The following is a 15,268-nucleotide window of genomic DNA, read 5'->3' on the forward strand; positions in this document are numbered from 1 at the left end:
GCTTTTTCTGAAAGTGTAAGATTCTGTTTTTGTTTTTTTTTGTTACAGTCTCACTATAGTTTAGGTTGGAATGAAATCACTATGTAGCCCAACCTGGCCTTGAACTCCTCAGCCCTCCTGACTCAGCTTCCCGAGTACTGGGATCACAGACATATATCACCATGTCTGGCTTTATATTTTTATTACCAAACTGTTACCTACTGAAAACTAGCATCACATTTAATGTGTTAAAATTATAAAAAGAGCTAGTATATTGGAAATTTAGGCATGTCCATTACAGTTTCTGTAATTCATATTTTTAAAAATCTTTATCTCCTTTTGTTAACCCTTTATCCTGTCTCACAGAAAACTGACAACTTGAAGTTGACTTTTGTTCTTACTCCTGTAAAAATCAATGAAAGTATTAGCTTTAGATTCTCCAGGCTTTCAAGGTTTTATTAGTGTTTGCTGCCAGTTATTCAGCACTTGAGACAGGCAGGAGAAATGCCACAAGTTTGAGGCCAGTCTGAGCTACATGGCAAGATCCCGATCTTCTAAATAAAGTTTATTTTGATATTCCTGGCTGAGAATTTGAGATGTGTATACCTGCGGGGAGGGCGTTGCCTTTTTTTATTAATGGGAAGGAGGGAAGTTACTACCTTCATTGTCCTTTCATCAATTTTTTTGTACTATCAAAAGGGTAAAGTTCGTCTCCTCTTGTGTATATCATTTTATTCTCTTTACGTGGACAATGTAACTGTTAGACTGAAAAGATTTACTGGAGTATTCTAACTAATAACCATTTTCAGGTTAACTGTCGTGTTGTAGTTCTAATTAGGAGTGTGTCTGATGTGAAGTGGGGTTCAGAGGTGGATGAAGGAAGGGACAACCTGTTTGTATAGAAGATAGGCAATATGTGGCAATAGAGCACCTCTGTGGGGAGAGGCCCTCTGAGTATACATTAAGATAGTTTGGGTGCTCCACGTAGACACGAATTCAAACACACTGATGTAAGATAGTTTCAAAACATTTCTCCTAAAGCAAATACTCAAGAGCACATCGTAGCAATGCTTGGTAGTGTCTGCATGTACTGCCTAAAAACAGGTATTCAGTAAATAAAGAAAAATGTATTATTGTATGATTCGAGAAAAGCAATGTAGATTGATCTACACCTTAAAAATACAAAATTTTTATAGCCTGCAGAGAAATGTGCAAGAATAAAAGGCAATTTAAAGTCACTAGCAGTTTTATTGTTTATTGAAACCTCAGTATTTTTTCCCTATAATGGTATGAATCTCTTCAAAAACCTTGCTACCTCAGGTCTTAGGTGACTCCAGCTATAAGTCAATACAGTATATCTATACACATAAAAAATTAAGGATTTAAATAGAAAAATACCTGGCAATCACATCTTGTATGTTTTTCTTTGCAAGTTATGAAAGTACTCAAATATGATGCTCATTTCTTTTCCACATAGTTTATGAATTATAGTTTTTAGTGTGTAAATTAACACCTATCTACTCTTGATTGGTTTTAAGAAAACATTCACTTGGGTCACAATATTTGTACTTGAACTTTGCTACTTACGTAGTCGATATAATGATTAGAGAAAGAGTGTTGCTTTTTGTCTAAGTGTCAGATTCTTTTATTGAGCTATGGCATCTGCATATCTATACATTTAATAGGCATGTTAGAGAACTTTTAAGGTTTTGATATCCATGATACCTCCTCTTTCCTGAATTTCTAAGGGCTATAGTTATGAAGCCTCAGTCAAAAATCTAAGTTGTAATTATAAGGTAGTAAACTTTAAAAGAATGTTTATTTGCTTAAAGTAGCTGTTAACATGTTTAATGTATCTGATCCTATTATGCTATAGTATTTCAGTATAAGAATACAATTTATACAGTATATCTCCTTGCACTTTTTTGTTTAGTTACCCAAATTCCACCCTTACTGTTGGGATTCTAAGAAATCTCTACAGATGCCTCTAATGATGTCAGAAACAATTGGTTCTAATCCCGTGAACTCTCTTGTGAAGAATGCATGTGACTCCTTTGGTTTAGAGGCCATATCTTTCAGGTCATCCAGAGGTGCCCAAGCCACACCTACAGAGAAAATGGTGATACCTACAATAGAAATATTTTAAAATGAATCAGAAACATCCAATTTATATATTTATACATATATTAATACACTGTTGCAGAGAAAACTGTCTAGTAAGCTAGGAATAGAAACAGTGTTAAACTTGACACACAGTATCCCTTCAGTAGAAATCCTACAGAAAAGATGGCTTAAAAAAAAAAAACCAAAAAAAGGAAAATCTCCCCTCTGAGGCTGGCATAAGAAAGGACATGAGCCCATGCAAATAAACACTGTTTAAGTCCTAAACAAACACTGAAAGGAGAGAGACACAAAAGGGTAAGTGGTGAAAGCTTTTGAAGGTTACACTGGGGAATGGTGTCTATAGTTTGCTGTGGATATTGTAGCATCTCTTACACTTCAGTGTTTATAGTTGCTTGGAACACTGTCAGTCAGAATTTGCTAGTCCTTAATCCTAAAGGACAAAGGGCTTTATATGAAGCTGGAAGAGTTTCAGTTTCATTGAGCCTTCATTTGCTTGTCCTTGAGTTACTGTAAGACTTGGTGCAGTTGCATGTTCTGGTTAGGACGACGGTTTCATCAGTTGGGTTCATACCCACTGCAGTTCACATCAGTCCTGACAGCAGTTCTTTGGGGAGACTACCATCTATCTTCTGCCAGGTGAAAATCCCCTTTATAGCTTAAAGGTTTCTGAAAAAGCTCTTCCCTGTTTGGAGTTTTATTCCTTTTCTAGTAGTATGCAATGCTCAGGTGATATAAAGCAGGTTTAGAGGATGTTAAGGCTGATCAAAACCATTTCTGATTGATCACTACCAGCCAATCACCCTTCCACCCCTACCACCTCCAGACCAAAAAAAGAAAAAAAAACCCTCTTAGTTGTACAGTTTGTTTAAAGTGTGAGCTGTACTTAAAAGCTCAATGTTTTTGAGCTTTTGTGACTTTAATTGAGATAATTTCATTAAATTTGTAGTGTAGTCCAGCCTCTTTAAATTTAGTCACTGGGCAAATGAATTTGAATTTAGTTTGCTTTAGTTGAAATATAATCCTGCTAGCCATAAACTAGTTCAGTTTGAGAGTGATGACAGATAACAGCTTCAACACAGTTCTAGTTGCTAATATGTTAAAAATTTATAAGTTGGATGTATTACTTAAATTGCCTGTAGCAGTTGCCTGCTGTACTTAAAAGTACACTGGTACCTTATGCTTTGGTTTGCAAAGTGTTCGTAATTTTATTTTTGTATGCACACTGCATTAGATGACAGATACAAACTTGGCCATCTTTTCTAAAATTGAACAAATTTAAGTTCACGAACCTAGTTATCAATTTCATAATTGTGATATGAGAGGTCCTGATGTGTAGAAATGAAACAGTGATTAAGAATTAGGTTTTGGAAAAGGAGATGACAGGAATATACAAGAATGCAAGGCTGTTGATTCTCTCCTTCCAAGTTACTGAGTTCTTTCCTCAGAAAGGGAATCTTTCTGCTGGCTTGTTTGATCTCAGCAACACATTATGCTAATGTATTTAACCAGCCCTTTCAAAAAGAAATTCTAAATTTGGGTTGAAGAAATTTTATACCCTTTTAGTACACGTGTGTATTATCTCAAGGAGAAAACGTTTTAGGAGTTCCAATGGGATAGGATTAAACTTTTATAGGATACTTTATCATTTTAGAATGCCAGACTAAAATCTAAAACAAATTAGGATAAATAATCAAATGGTTTTAGGTATAACTTGTTTGGGATAGATTTTCAAATTTGAGCCAAACACAAGCACCAGTAATTTAAATTCTCAACACTGATAGCTCTTACACTGCAATTCTAATAATCCAGTGGTTAGAGGAGTGTGGACTACAAAGCCAGAATGCCTTCAATCCTTGCCACTTGCTGTGTTATTCTGAGGAAGTCTGTTTGTTGGCACACTGAGATGAATAGGGCTGTTCTTCAGCTAATAGTGGGTAAAGCTCTTAGAAAACTATCACAGTGCACGTGTGTGTTCAGTAAAATAAGTGATTAACTCTGTATTTACTTAGCACTCAATAGAACCCCTTCTCAGTTCCATTCCCTTACAAAGCAAAAGCACCTCACCTGCATCATGTGCTGCAGCAGCAGGGCCTCGGACATCATCATAGGACTGCCCATCAGTGATGATCACCAGGAAGTTCTTGTTGGGACTGTCCCTCACGGGACCAAACACATTTCTAACAGTAAAGGAAATGGCATCACCAGTAGCTGTTCCTCCACTCATATAGCGGATGCTCCTAATGACAGCTAGGACGTTTTCTTTAGTGCTGTAGTCAGTGAAACTGAACTCTGTGCGCTGATCGTAAGTGAACTGCACAGCAGCTATCTTGGCACCAATGTCCGAGATTTCAAAAGTCTTGGCTATGTTGGAAACAAATTCAAGCATGAGGCGGAAATTACTATCTCCAACACTACTGGAGCCGTCAATTAGGAAGGCAATGTTCACTGAGTTGTAACAGGTCTTGCTGCACATCATTTGCTCATGGGAGCAGAGCTTCTGTACCAGAGGCTTTACGTATTTTGTGGTGCCAAACCAGTTGGGCATGTGGTAAGAGAAGAAGCCATTATTCCGACACACAGCCTAATGGGGGAAGACAAGAGTTAAAAGGATCAAAAAATGCCTCTTCTGAAGTTGTGAAAACATTACATTGTGAGTGTTCGAAGTTAATCTAGGTGAGGGCCAGTCAGCACAAGAGAGGTCCAAAATGAATCTACCACCATAACTGAAGATAGCCCTTCACCCCCTTACCTTATCAACAAATGCAACATCCTGAACCATCCCCAGCTCTTCAGGGATAGGCTTGGCCACAGAAACTATAAATACATTGACTCCAAACTCTCTGGCCACAATTCCTGCTTCCTCAATGTCATCAGAAGGCCAGCCATCAATAAATACAACTACCACTTTAGGGATTCCTTTTCTCATTCCAGTGTCTACTGTGAAGAATTTCTGAGCAGTGTGCTTCAAAGCTTTTCCTAGGTTTGAAATTGAAGTAAGCCAACATTTAACACTCTTAAATCACATTTGTTTCCCTGGAGCAATTTGACACTTAAGAATTTAACTTATATGGAACGTGAGTCTAAGATAGATACATCAGTAGGGAAAGTTTATCCTTTAGGCCTATTTTTTGTCCTCACAACCCACAGTTCCTCCACCGCCTCCCATTTGCTTAACCTAATGTCGGTCACCAGTCAAACAGAACTGAGCTGTACTCCCGTCATGGGCTCTCATAAGGACTCAGGAGTCTCAGCCACTTGTGCTACTCCAATTCTTTCTGCCACATCTGCATTCACTAGTCTGTTGATCCTTTCTGCTGGTTAGTGTTATAAACAAGTCTTTCCATGAAGTGATCTCTGGCCTGTCCCATGTAAAGATTATATATCACAATATCTTATTCTAAAAAAAGAATCAACTATCTCCTTGGTTATTTTCCATTATGAATTGAATATTTATCTCAGGTGGTCAAGTTCAGACCTAGCCATGATTTCAGCACCAGGAGGAAGAGCTTCACATTTGCTTATCCAAAATGACGTAATACTGTTTTACATGTCGGATCACCCATCACCCTCTACCATACTGGCCAAAATTTACTTACCTGTATTGGAATTACCCCCTCTGAAACCTACTTCCTTTATGGCAAACAAAACATCCTTGGCTGATGTAAAGTTTTTCAAGTAAAATTCTATTTTGGGGTGTTCACTATAATTAAAAAAAAGAAGTTAACCAGGGAGTATCAGGCAAAATAAGCAACATTAGATGCCTAAAAACCTTTTAAATCAGACAACACCCAAGTTCTGTTTTTAGTCGTACAGAATCTAGTCAATTACACTATTGCATACTTACTTGAATTACTAGGTGTGTTTCAGAAATGCAACATATAATTGCTAGAGTTTATTAGATCCTGAGAAATATGTGTATATAATATATATATATATATATATATATATATATATATATATATATAATTATATAATGTATAATCACATTTCATGTCAGAGGTACAAATTATTATCCTGATTATATAAATGAAACAGGCTCAGAGCACCCAGATCAGTGATGGCAAACCTTTTGGAGCTTGCAGTGGTGAGTGGCTAGTGTGTACCATATGTTTACTGCCACTGACCTAGGTAATCTGCCCAATAAAACATAGCTGGATTGTACAGTCAGGTTGTATGACTCCAAAGCCTATGGCTAATCAATATAGCACCTGAAATCCACCTTGGCCCAGGAACTCCTGGGTAGTGGACGGCTGTGGAGTTAGTCACAAGGTACCAAGGAAGAAGCTGGTTGTATGACTAGGTGTGCTATATAACGAGGGGCCTAGATATTCTCAGCACCCTGAGTTTATTAACCTGAGGCTCTGGTCAGAAGGGGCAGATTTAATTATACTAAGACTCAAACTATAAAAGTGAAAAAACTTGTAAGGATATGAATTATGTTAAGTTTTTCTTATAACAAATGATATTGAAATTTACCAATTAAGATTATATGTGAGAGATTTAGTATTAGGTGGGTGTGGTGGCATACAACTGAATGTACTCCTAGGTACTTCGGTAACAGATGTAGGAGGACTGCTCAAGTCTAATAGTTCAAGGCCAGCCTGGGCAACATAATTGGACCCTTTAAAAAAGAAAAAATATATGTGTATAAACATGCATTTTTGCATATAACATATATATGAAAATACAGGGGATGTGCCTCATGGGCTGTTAAAATGCACAGCAAAGCTATCATCAAAACAGTATAGAGGGGCCAGGTGTAGTGGTGTACATCTAATCATAGCACTTGGAAGCCTGAGGCAGGAGGCTCTTCATGAGTTGAAGGCCAGCCTGGGCTACATAGCAAAACCTTGTCTCAAAAAACAAACAAAACATGATGCAAAAATTAGCATAAACCCCAGGTGTGGTGTTGTATGCCTGTTATCGCAGCATTTGGGAGGCTAAGACCAGAAGTTTGCTGCAAGTTTGAGGCCAGCCTGAACAACATGAGGAGACCCTGTCCCACACTATAAAGTAGTATGTGACTCGGGGCATGATGGGGCATATCTACAATCCCAACTACTTAGGAGGCCGAGGCAAAAGGATTACAAATTCAAGGCTAGTCTGGCAACTCTGTGAAACCCCATTCAAAAAGAAAAGAATTAGCATATGGATCAAAGAAACAGACCTAACCAAACTTGTGTGTAAAAATGCTATTACAGGGCTGGGGATATAGTGCCAGTGTACAATACCTTCCTAGCATGCTTGAGGCCTTGGGGTCAATCCCTAGCATTACACACACAAAACAATGGAATAAGGTGAGGGATAGTTAAAATATGTAAAAGAAAACCCCAAAATTAAACAGTCACCTCACACCCCCAAATTAAACAACAACTACAAAAAAATCTTCTTAAGAGCAGAGCTGGCCAGCCAGATACTTCAGTGGACTATAAAGCACCTGCTTAAGCAGGCCAGCCCTGCCCCTGGGGCATGCCGAGACTGCAACTGTGACTGGGTGGTACCTATAATCCCAACACTTGGGAGGCTGAAAACTGGAGGATCACTCAGTCCAATCTGTGTATTGAGACCTGGTACTGAAAAAAAAAAAAAAAAAAAGTAGCAGAACCAAGGAGGGGGAGAGAGCTCAGCAGGATAAGCACCTGCCTGGCAAATGCAAGGAGTTTGATCCCTGGTACCACAAAACAAAATACCAGCAGAACCAATTGTGAAACACAACAAATGAAATATAAAATAGTGTTTATAGTAGTTCTGGTGACCTTTTGTATACTGTTGATAGTAATTTAAAACTAGCTCATCTATCCAAAAAGCCATTTAGTTAATTCAGATGCTTTAAAACTGTCAGAGCTTCATAATATACAGGTTGCTAGCTAATGAAATAATCAGAGATGGCATATAGTATATCATAGCATACTATGTAATGGTGAAAAAGCAATAGAGGACTGGTTAAATAACCGTGCAAAGGAATACACGAAATGTCACTTTTTTGATGAGTACTTGTGATGAGAAAATGCTCAAAATACTGAGGGATGAGAGAAGAGACAGCCTGCTGAAAGGAGAACTGTGGCAGGATGGACAGGAACAGACATCACTGCTGCTTCCTCAGAAAGAGACACTGGGAACCAAGCAGCGAAGACGTGAAGGACTATGTAAGCAACAGGACCTCCGCATCCACCTCCTCGCTTCATATAAACAGCAGAGGAGTCTCCAAGTCCTTTCATTCCAGAAGGAAGCACTCAGATCTACTCAGTCTGTCCAGGCACTGTTTTGTGCTACTGGAGATCCAACCCAGTGCCCCTGCCCGGGTAGCCTTCAATCTTGAATTTATAGTTTAGAAATACTCCTTGTCCACAACTCAGCATGACTGTACTGAACCAAAATCAATCTACCATATTGGTAATTTGTCATTCAAGACGTCAAACACCTCTTGTTTTAACAAAGTTGGTACCTGGCTTGCACAAGGCCCACATGTGGTCCTTCTGTTCCAATTCCCAACATCAGTGCCACCTTGCCAACAAAATTCTTCTGTAAGTTAAAGCGGCGCTGCCCAATATTAAAGCTTCCATCAATTAGAAAAGCAATGTCTGCTTTACAGTCTGTGAATATCAAACAAGTCCTCTCATTAGCTGGCTCAGATAGACACACTGGAATGCTAGTTTCACAAAGGGATCTCTCATTCTTACCTTTATTGCCAGCTTTCTTCTCAGGTGTTTTCTTTAGTCGTTTGCCTGAAACAAAAGCAGCTCTTGGAATTAGCAGTAGACAGACCTTTTTTTTCCCCCAGTACTGGGAATTGAATCCAGGCCCTGGGGCATGCTAGGCAAGTGCTCTACCCCTAAGAGAGATCCCTACTTTTTCAAAACATTTTGAAACTGCCTTTCTGCCCAGGCTGCCTAGAACTTGTGATCTTCCTGTCTCAGCCTCTCACGTAGCTGGGATGACAGGAGAGGAGCACTGGACCTAGGAATATCTAGATACAGCTAGGAATATCAATCTTTTATTTCCCCTCCAGTATTGAGGATTAAATCCAGGGCCTTTGCAGTGAGCCACACGCTAGTCCTTGAGAAAAAGTCCTGCTAAGTTGCTAGAATGCCTAGGCTGGACTAAAAACTTGAGACTTCCTGCCTCAGCCCCTCATAGTGCACGGATACAGAAAAGCATCAGAACCGTCACTCTTGAAAATATATATATTTTTAATTTCCTCATTATATTCTGGACTTGGGAAGCAATGCCCCAACAAAGAAAGGACATGGGCCAATAGAAGACATGGGCCTACATATCTGGTATATCTCTGACCTAAGACTTTAAAATTCCAAACTCAAAATTGATGCAGGATTGGGAACTTGGCGCCTAAAATTCTTAACTTCTTTGCTTTTAAAATGGCCAGTAGTTACTCAGGAGGCTGAGGCAGGAGGATCGCAACTTAGAAGGCAGCCTGAGGAACTTAAGACTGTCTTAAAATGAATTAAAAGGTCTGGGGATGTAGCTTAGTGCTCCCTGGTTTTATTTATTTTTTTTTAATTTTTTTATTTATTTGGTTATTAATTTATTTTGTGTGTGTGTGGCCAGCTCAGCCCACCAGAGGGCGGGGTTGGCTGGCATGTGGTGCTGGGGGATTGAACCGCGGTCCCTGTGCTTTGCTTAGCTTAGCTTGTTCTAGGTAGGTGCTTTAGACCACTGAGCCATCTCACCAGCCCTGCTCCCTGGTTTTAAACCCCAGGTTTTAAACACACTCTTTAAAAAGGGGATCCCTTGGGACTGGTGAGATAGCTCAGTGGTCTAAAGCACCTACTTAGAACAAGCTTAGCAAAGCACAGGGACGGCGGTTCAATCCCCCAGCACCACATGCCAGCCAGCCCTGCCCCCTGGTGGGCTGAGCTGGCCACACACACACACACACACACACACAAATAAAAAAAATAAAAAGGGGATCCCTGGCTATTTCTTACAGCAGACATACACCAGTGCTTTTATTCATAGGTCAGTGCAGTAATTAAGGGAGTTTAGTGAAACAAAAGAAACAGTAGAAAGTTCATACTCTTTTACTTTGGCAAATTCTTAGGCATGTTTTGCTAAGTCAGGTAGGACTTGAGGTGAATAACTGAGGGCATAGCTTATAGACAAAAACATAAGCAATTTGACATATTGAATATTTGAATAAATTTGAATATTTCTAGCTGGGTATGGTGGTGCACACACGTAATCCTAGCACTTGGGAGGGTGAAGAAGCTAGGATCATCTTGAGTTTGAGGCCAGCCTGGGCTATCCAGTGAGACCATGTCTCAAAAAAAAAAAAAAAATAATATATATATATATATATATATATATTTCTGTGCATAATGTATCAATAAACATAAGATTTTTATTTACTTTATTTCTTTTTGAGTTGCTTAATCTTGTCAACTTGACTGGATTGACAAGATTAAGCAAAATCAGTAAAGCACACTTTTGGATGGGTCTGTTGGGTGTTTTCAGAAAATAATTGGCACATGGGACAGTAAACTAAGGAGGGAGGCTTACTCAGACCATGGGCAAAGCTGTGCATTTGATTTTGTTTTTTTCTGTATTTTAGGGAAGGGTCTACAGGGTGTTCATGGTCTCACTACTAGATTGGACTCGTGATCCGCCTGATTACAGCCTCCCAAGAGTTGGGATTGTAGGCTTGCATGACCACGCCCAGTCTAAAGCTGTTCACTTGAGTGGGGGCCAAGTGGAACAAAAGTGGGAGGAGAAAGCCATCAGGCCAAGCTTTAGCTCGCTCTCTGCTTCCTGAGTGCCCGGAGGAAGCAGCTTTCCTTCACCATGCTCTTCTACCGTGATGCTTTGCCTTCAACACAGGCTTAAAAGCAACGGAACCAGCATGGCCCCAAACCTATGAACCCCTGGGTCAACATAATTCTGTTCTCCTTTGAAAGTTTTTTCATCAGATATTTTGCCAAATTTTTAAGGGAAAGCTTCTATCAATAACATATTCCTTTATAATTTCCAAATGCTGTGCTGTGCAACCAGGAGACACACAGATTCCATGTTCCATACCTGTTAGTGGACGTGCTGTGGACACTGCCTGTCCCGTGGCTTCTTGGGTACTACTTTTGCCTTCTGTTAAAATAAAGATAAGTCTATTTTTTCCTCTTCCTTCTTCATCATCAAGGCATTATGAATCTAATTTAGGGTTTGGATAATAAATGTAATAGGGTAATGGTGATAATCAGTAGAAACATTGTGCTGCATGTTAGTTTCAGAGAACCCAAATGGAATCTCATCTATTATAATTAAAAGGATCATCCAAAATGAATTCATTAGTTTTGCAGTTTAGTGTTACTTGGTAAGCGTCCAGGCATTCTGACTACAGGCCATTTCAGTTTCTACTGCTACCGTCTCACAGCAAATTGTTCTTTCTCTAGTCACCTAAGTTCGGCTTGTGTGATGTGACCCTTCTGATTTCCTGGCTGTACCCACAGTTGACCTCTTCCTGATCACAGGTTTTCCCATCAGATTCAAAATGTTTAGCCAAAGAAAGCAAAAAGTTTTGTTTTATTTTGTTTTTTAAAGAAGTTTAGGGCAGGGGTAGTATCTACCAAAAGTTTGAACAGTAAAATTGTACTTACTAGTCACTGTGAAAGAAGTAGACCATCTGGACAGCGCTTGAGACTGGATGCCATTGGCATCCACCGAGGAATAGTTTTCTCGACCCGGTAGGCTGTACACTCGCACAGGTCCCCCCAAGGTGCTGATCACCCCCCTGAAACATAAGAATAACAGCTGAGGCACTAGCTACACTTTCCAGGGCATCCAAATGACTTACAGTGCTGCTGCGCACACACTGCTCTTTTTAGTCAAGGAAATAGTTCAGCTGGGAAGTCACCTGAGCCTAACGCCAGCCTTTTCAAAACTTGCCCACATAGGACAAAATCTGCTTGGGAAATGATTTTGTGCCATCAAATTTCTTAAGCATTGATAAGGATACAAATGTACTATTAATGTGTTCCCTACAACTCAGAAATTCATAAATTAATAAGAGGTTCCAAACAATTGGGTCTCTAAGATACTCCACAGATCACATTTTTTAAATGATGTATTTATTTTATTCATTTGGTTCAGGGTCTTGCAATGCAGCTCACACTCTTAGTGTTCCTCCTCTCTGAGCCTCCCCAGTGCTGGGATTACAGACATGTGCCACCACGCCTGGTTTGGGGACCAGCACAGCATGTGGTACTGGGGATTAAACCAGGTCCTTGCGCTTGCCAGGTAGGCGCTTAGACTGCCAAGCTATCTCCCCAGCCCAGGATTGCTTTTTTTTTTTTTAAATCTCACACTGGCCATTCCACTGCAGGACAGCATGGTACTGGCTAGCAGTCGTGACTTGGGCAAGATACTTCTCGACTCTCAGTTCAGTTTCCTGATCTCTAAAGTGTTAATATTGTACCTACCTTGCAGAATTATGGCGGAAGTTAAGAAAACAGCTGGCACACAGGAAAAACAAAACCCGTACATAATCTATGAAATAATCAGGGATGTTTCAGAAACACAGGAATCTAACCACCAAAATGTAATGCAAGCTGTCCTCTGTCAGAAACCTTCCCTTGAGTGCTTGATGTTTCAAGAATACCCAGGAAAACTCTGAAACTAAATCCGTTTTGTATGGCCACAACTGGCACCAAAAGAAGAGGGGAGGAAGGTGTCCAGGAGGCTTAAAGCGGGAAAATAAATAATTAGGCTTGCATCTTCCCCTCTCCCCAGCTGTCTCTGTGCTTACCTGTGCACAGCCGCACCACATATGCTGGATACAGAAGCATAAACTATGTTCCCAAACACTGAGAATTCCTCAAGAGGGCAGCCTCCTGGGCAGAGGACATCTGCTTTCTCTTTCCTGATGTCCAAGCCTCTGGTAAAGCACGTGATGGCAATGGGAACTGAAGAGAAAGGGGGGAATGTAAGAGCACCCTTAGGCTATCTTAGGGGAGTAGTGGAGAAGCGAGAGAAGGAAATTTGAGTTTTACTCCCCAATTTCTACACTTTTACCAAGAATATGGATTTAGGCTCCATTCCACACCATTCCAGGTTTCAGTGACCCAAATGCTTGTTTTCCAATTTAACTTAGTCTCCAGCTACCACAGAAATCTAAGGCCAGAATTTTTTTAGTTCTAGCTGTTTGAAAGCACCTAAAAAGATGCTTTCAAATCAGACCTCGAAATCAGACCTCGAAAATCACGTTAGTCACTGAACATTTATTCATTCCAGAAATGTAAAAATCTCAACTCTGATAAAACCGCGTATATAGTTGAATGAGATAAAAAATAGTAAATTTGAATTGAGCTTTTATGTAACATTTTCATAGGAATGTGAAAATCTGAGTTATCCCTCCTTTCAGGGCCATTTGTCTCAGTTATCCTATAAATGCAGAGCCTTAAAAATCACATGTTCACTTAAGCAAACCAGTACAAAGATCCTCAAACCACAGAATGTTATTTAGCTCAATTGTTCATTTTACAGACAAGGAAATTAAGCCATGGGGTTAATTTACCCAAGGAACATTTTACAGCTCCCAGAGGACAGAACACAACGAAGTTATTCCCATCAGAATGGAGCATTTTTATCTTAATTGAACCTGATTATTTCTGCTCCAGATCTGTCCAAAGAGATATATCAAGTACTGAACGCACTTCCAGAAAGCACTGTTAACACACTCAAGTTTTACACAGTCATCCTGACAAATAATCAAAAATTGGGCTAAAAAGATGCTCGGTAGAAGCAAGTCCTTGGCAACATGTAACAAGATAACATAATACAAAACACTGTCAATGTACTGCAAATATGAATTTGAGACTGACGATATTAAATATCATTTTTCGAAAAGCAAGAAAATGTGGTCATTCAAAACTACAAACAAACTCATTTTTTCTAAGAGGAATACTGTCTGGTCACTGCCCAAGTAAGAAGCTTACCTCTAACAAATATACTTTGGCGTGGACTGATTCCTTAATTCAGACTTTCTAGAGAACCAGGAAAGTTTAAATCTTTACGGAAAACAGAAGCCTCCTGCTTAGTAACAGTCAGCCCAAATCCTTCTCCCACATTTGGAGGAGGAGGGGGCAGTACAGAATTTGGGTCACAGTGAGTCTCTGGCCGCTAAAATCGACTTTCCTGGAGAAGGCATGAGCGCACGGTGCGGCTGGGCACAATACTTACCCTCAACTTCTACCTTTCAGGAAAGACCAGCGATAGACTTGAGAAAAGAATTTGCCTCCTACATTGTAGGAAATCACAGATCCACACCCGCAGGCAGCGACCTCTACTCGTGCAACAAAAACTCTTTAGGCTGCAGCAAGCGGATGGGACCGCCAGGGCTGCTTTTCACGAGGGTGACATCTAGAAACCCACCTATGGGGGAACGACCTCGGACTCCCTCTCTCGGGCAACACAACCTGAAGGCTTCCCCGACTCCCGGGACCCGTGTGTGCCAACAAGGAGCACCTGCGGGGGCACACGGGACGCGGCGGGCGGCGGCTCGGCCCTCGGCGCCCCCATGGGAGCTCGCGGTTATCCCGGCCCCTCTGCTGCCCGACGTGCGCGCCCGCCGCCTCGGGGATCGAGCCGGACCCCGCGGCCACCGGGCGGCGCTCAGCGCCTTGTCCCGCCCTGGACCCCGACTCACCGGCTCCCTCGCCGCCCGCGGGCTCCGGCGGCAGCAGCAGCAGCAGCAGCAGCAGCAGTGAGACACCTGCGGGGAAAGGGAGGCGCGAGCGCTCGAGGCTGGGTGGCCACCGCCGCGCGTGGCGCGGACCAGGGCCCAGGGAGGGCGCGTACGCACCGAGGCAGCAACCTGGGATCCGGGCTGCAGACATGGTGGTCGAGAACGTGCAGACCTGGGGGGAGCGAGACAGAGAGGGGGCGTCGGGCGCGAGGGAGGCGGGGGCTCCGGGTCCACTCCGCACCCAGCGCGGCCCGGGAGGCACCCGACCGGCAGCCGCTGCTCCGTGAGGCGGCGCGAGCCGAGTCAAACCCAGAGGCGAGGTGCGGGATCCCGCCCGCCTGCCTGCCCGCCCGCAGGGCGCCGCACCTGCGTAGGAACCGCCCGGCTGCGTCCGCCGAGTGCGGCGAGCCTGGCGCCCGCGACCGCTTTAAAGGCCGGGCGCGCGCACGAGCACTGCGCGGGGGGCGCGCAGAG

The 15,268-nt window shown here is 41.8% G+C and overlaps 1 protein-coding gene across 1 annotated transcript in view; it reads right to left on the reverse strand.

The window, feature by feature from the left end:
• Positions 1-1,605: 1,605 nt before the first annotated feature.
• The window catches only part of Coch (cochlin), a 14,180-nt gene continuing 517 nt past the window's right edge, over positions 1,606-15,268 (reverse strand). Inside the window, exons 2-11 of the mRNA XM_004637123.2 lie at positions 14,756-15,219; positions 12,857-13,013; positions 11,709-11,842; positions 11,137-11,199; positions 8,784-8,828; positions 8,549-8,696; positions 5,700-5,803; positions 4,853-5,079; positions 4,168-4,684; positions 1,606-2,105 (exon numbers count right to left, since the gene is read on the reverse strand). Of these exons, the coding sequence (XP_004637180.1) occupies positions 1,930-2,105; positions 4,168-4,684; positions 4,853-5,079; positions 5,700-5,803; positions 8,549-8,696; positions 8,784-8,828; positions 11,137-11,199; positions 11,709-11,842; positions 12,857-13,013; positions 14,756-15,219 (2,035 nt within the window). The 3' untranslated portion in view covers positions 1,606-1,929. The remainder of the gene's footprint in view (positions 2,106-4,167; positions 4,685-4,852; positions 5,080-5,699; positions 5,804-8,548; positions 8,697-8,783; positions 8,829-11,136; positions 11,200-11,708; positions 11,843-12,856; positions 13,014-14,755; positions 15,220-15,268) is intronic.

The sequence above is a fragment of the Octodon degus genome, unplaced genomic scaffold, assembly GCF_000260255.1.
Source record: "Octodon degus isolate 3935 unplaced genomic scaffold, OctDeg1.0 scaffold00086, whole genome shotgun sequence".
NCBI lineage: Eukaryota > Metazoa > Chordata > Mammalia > Rodentia > Octodontidae > Octodon > Octodon degus.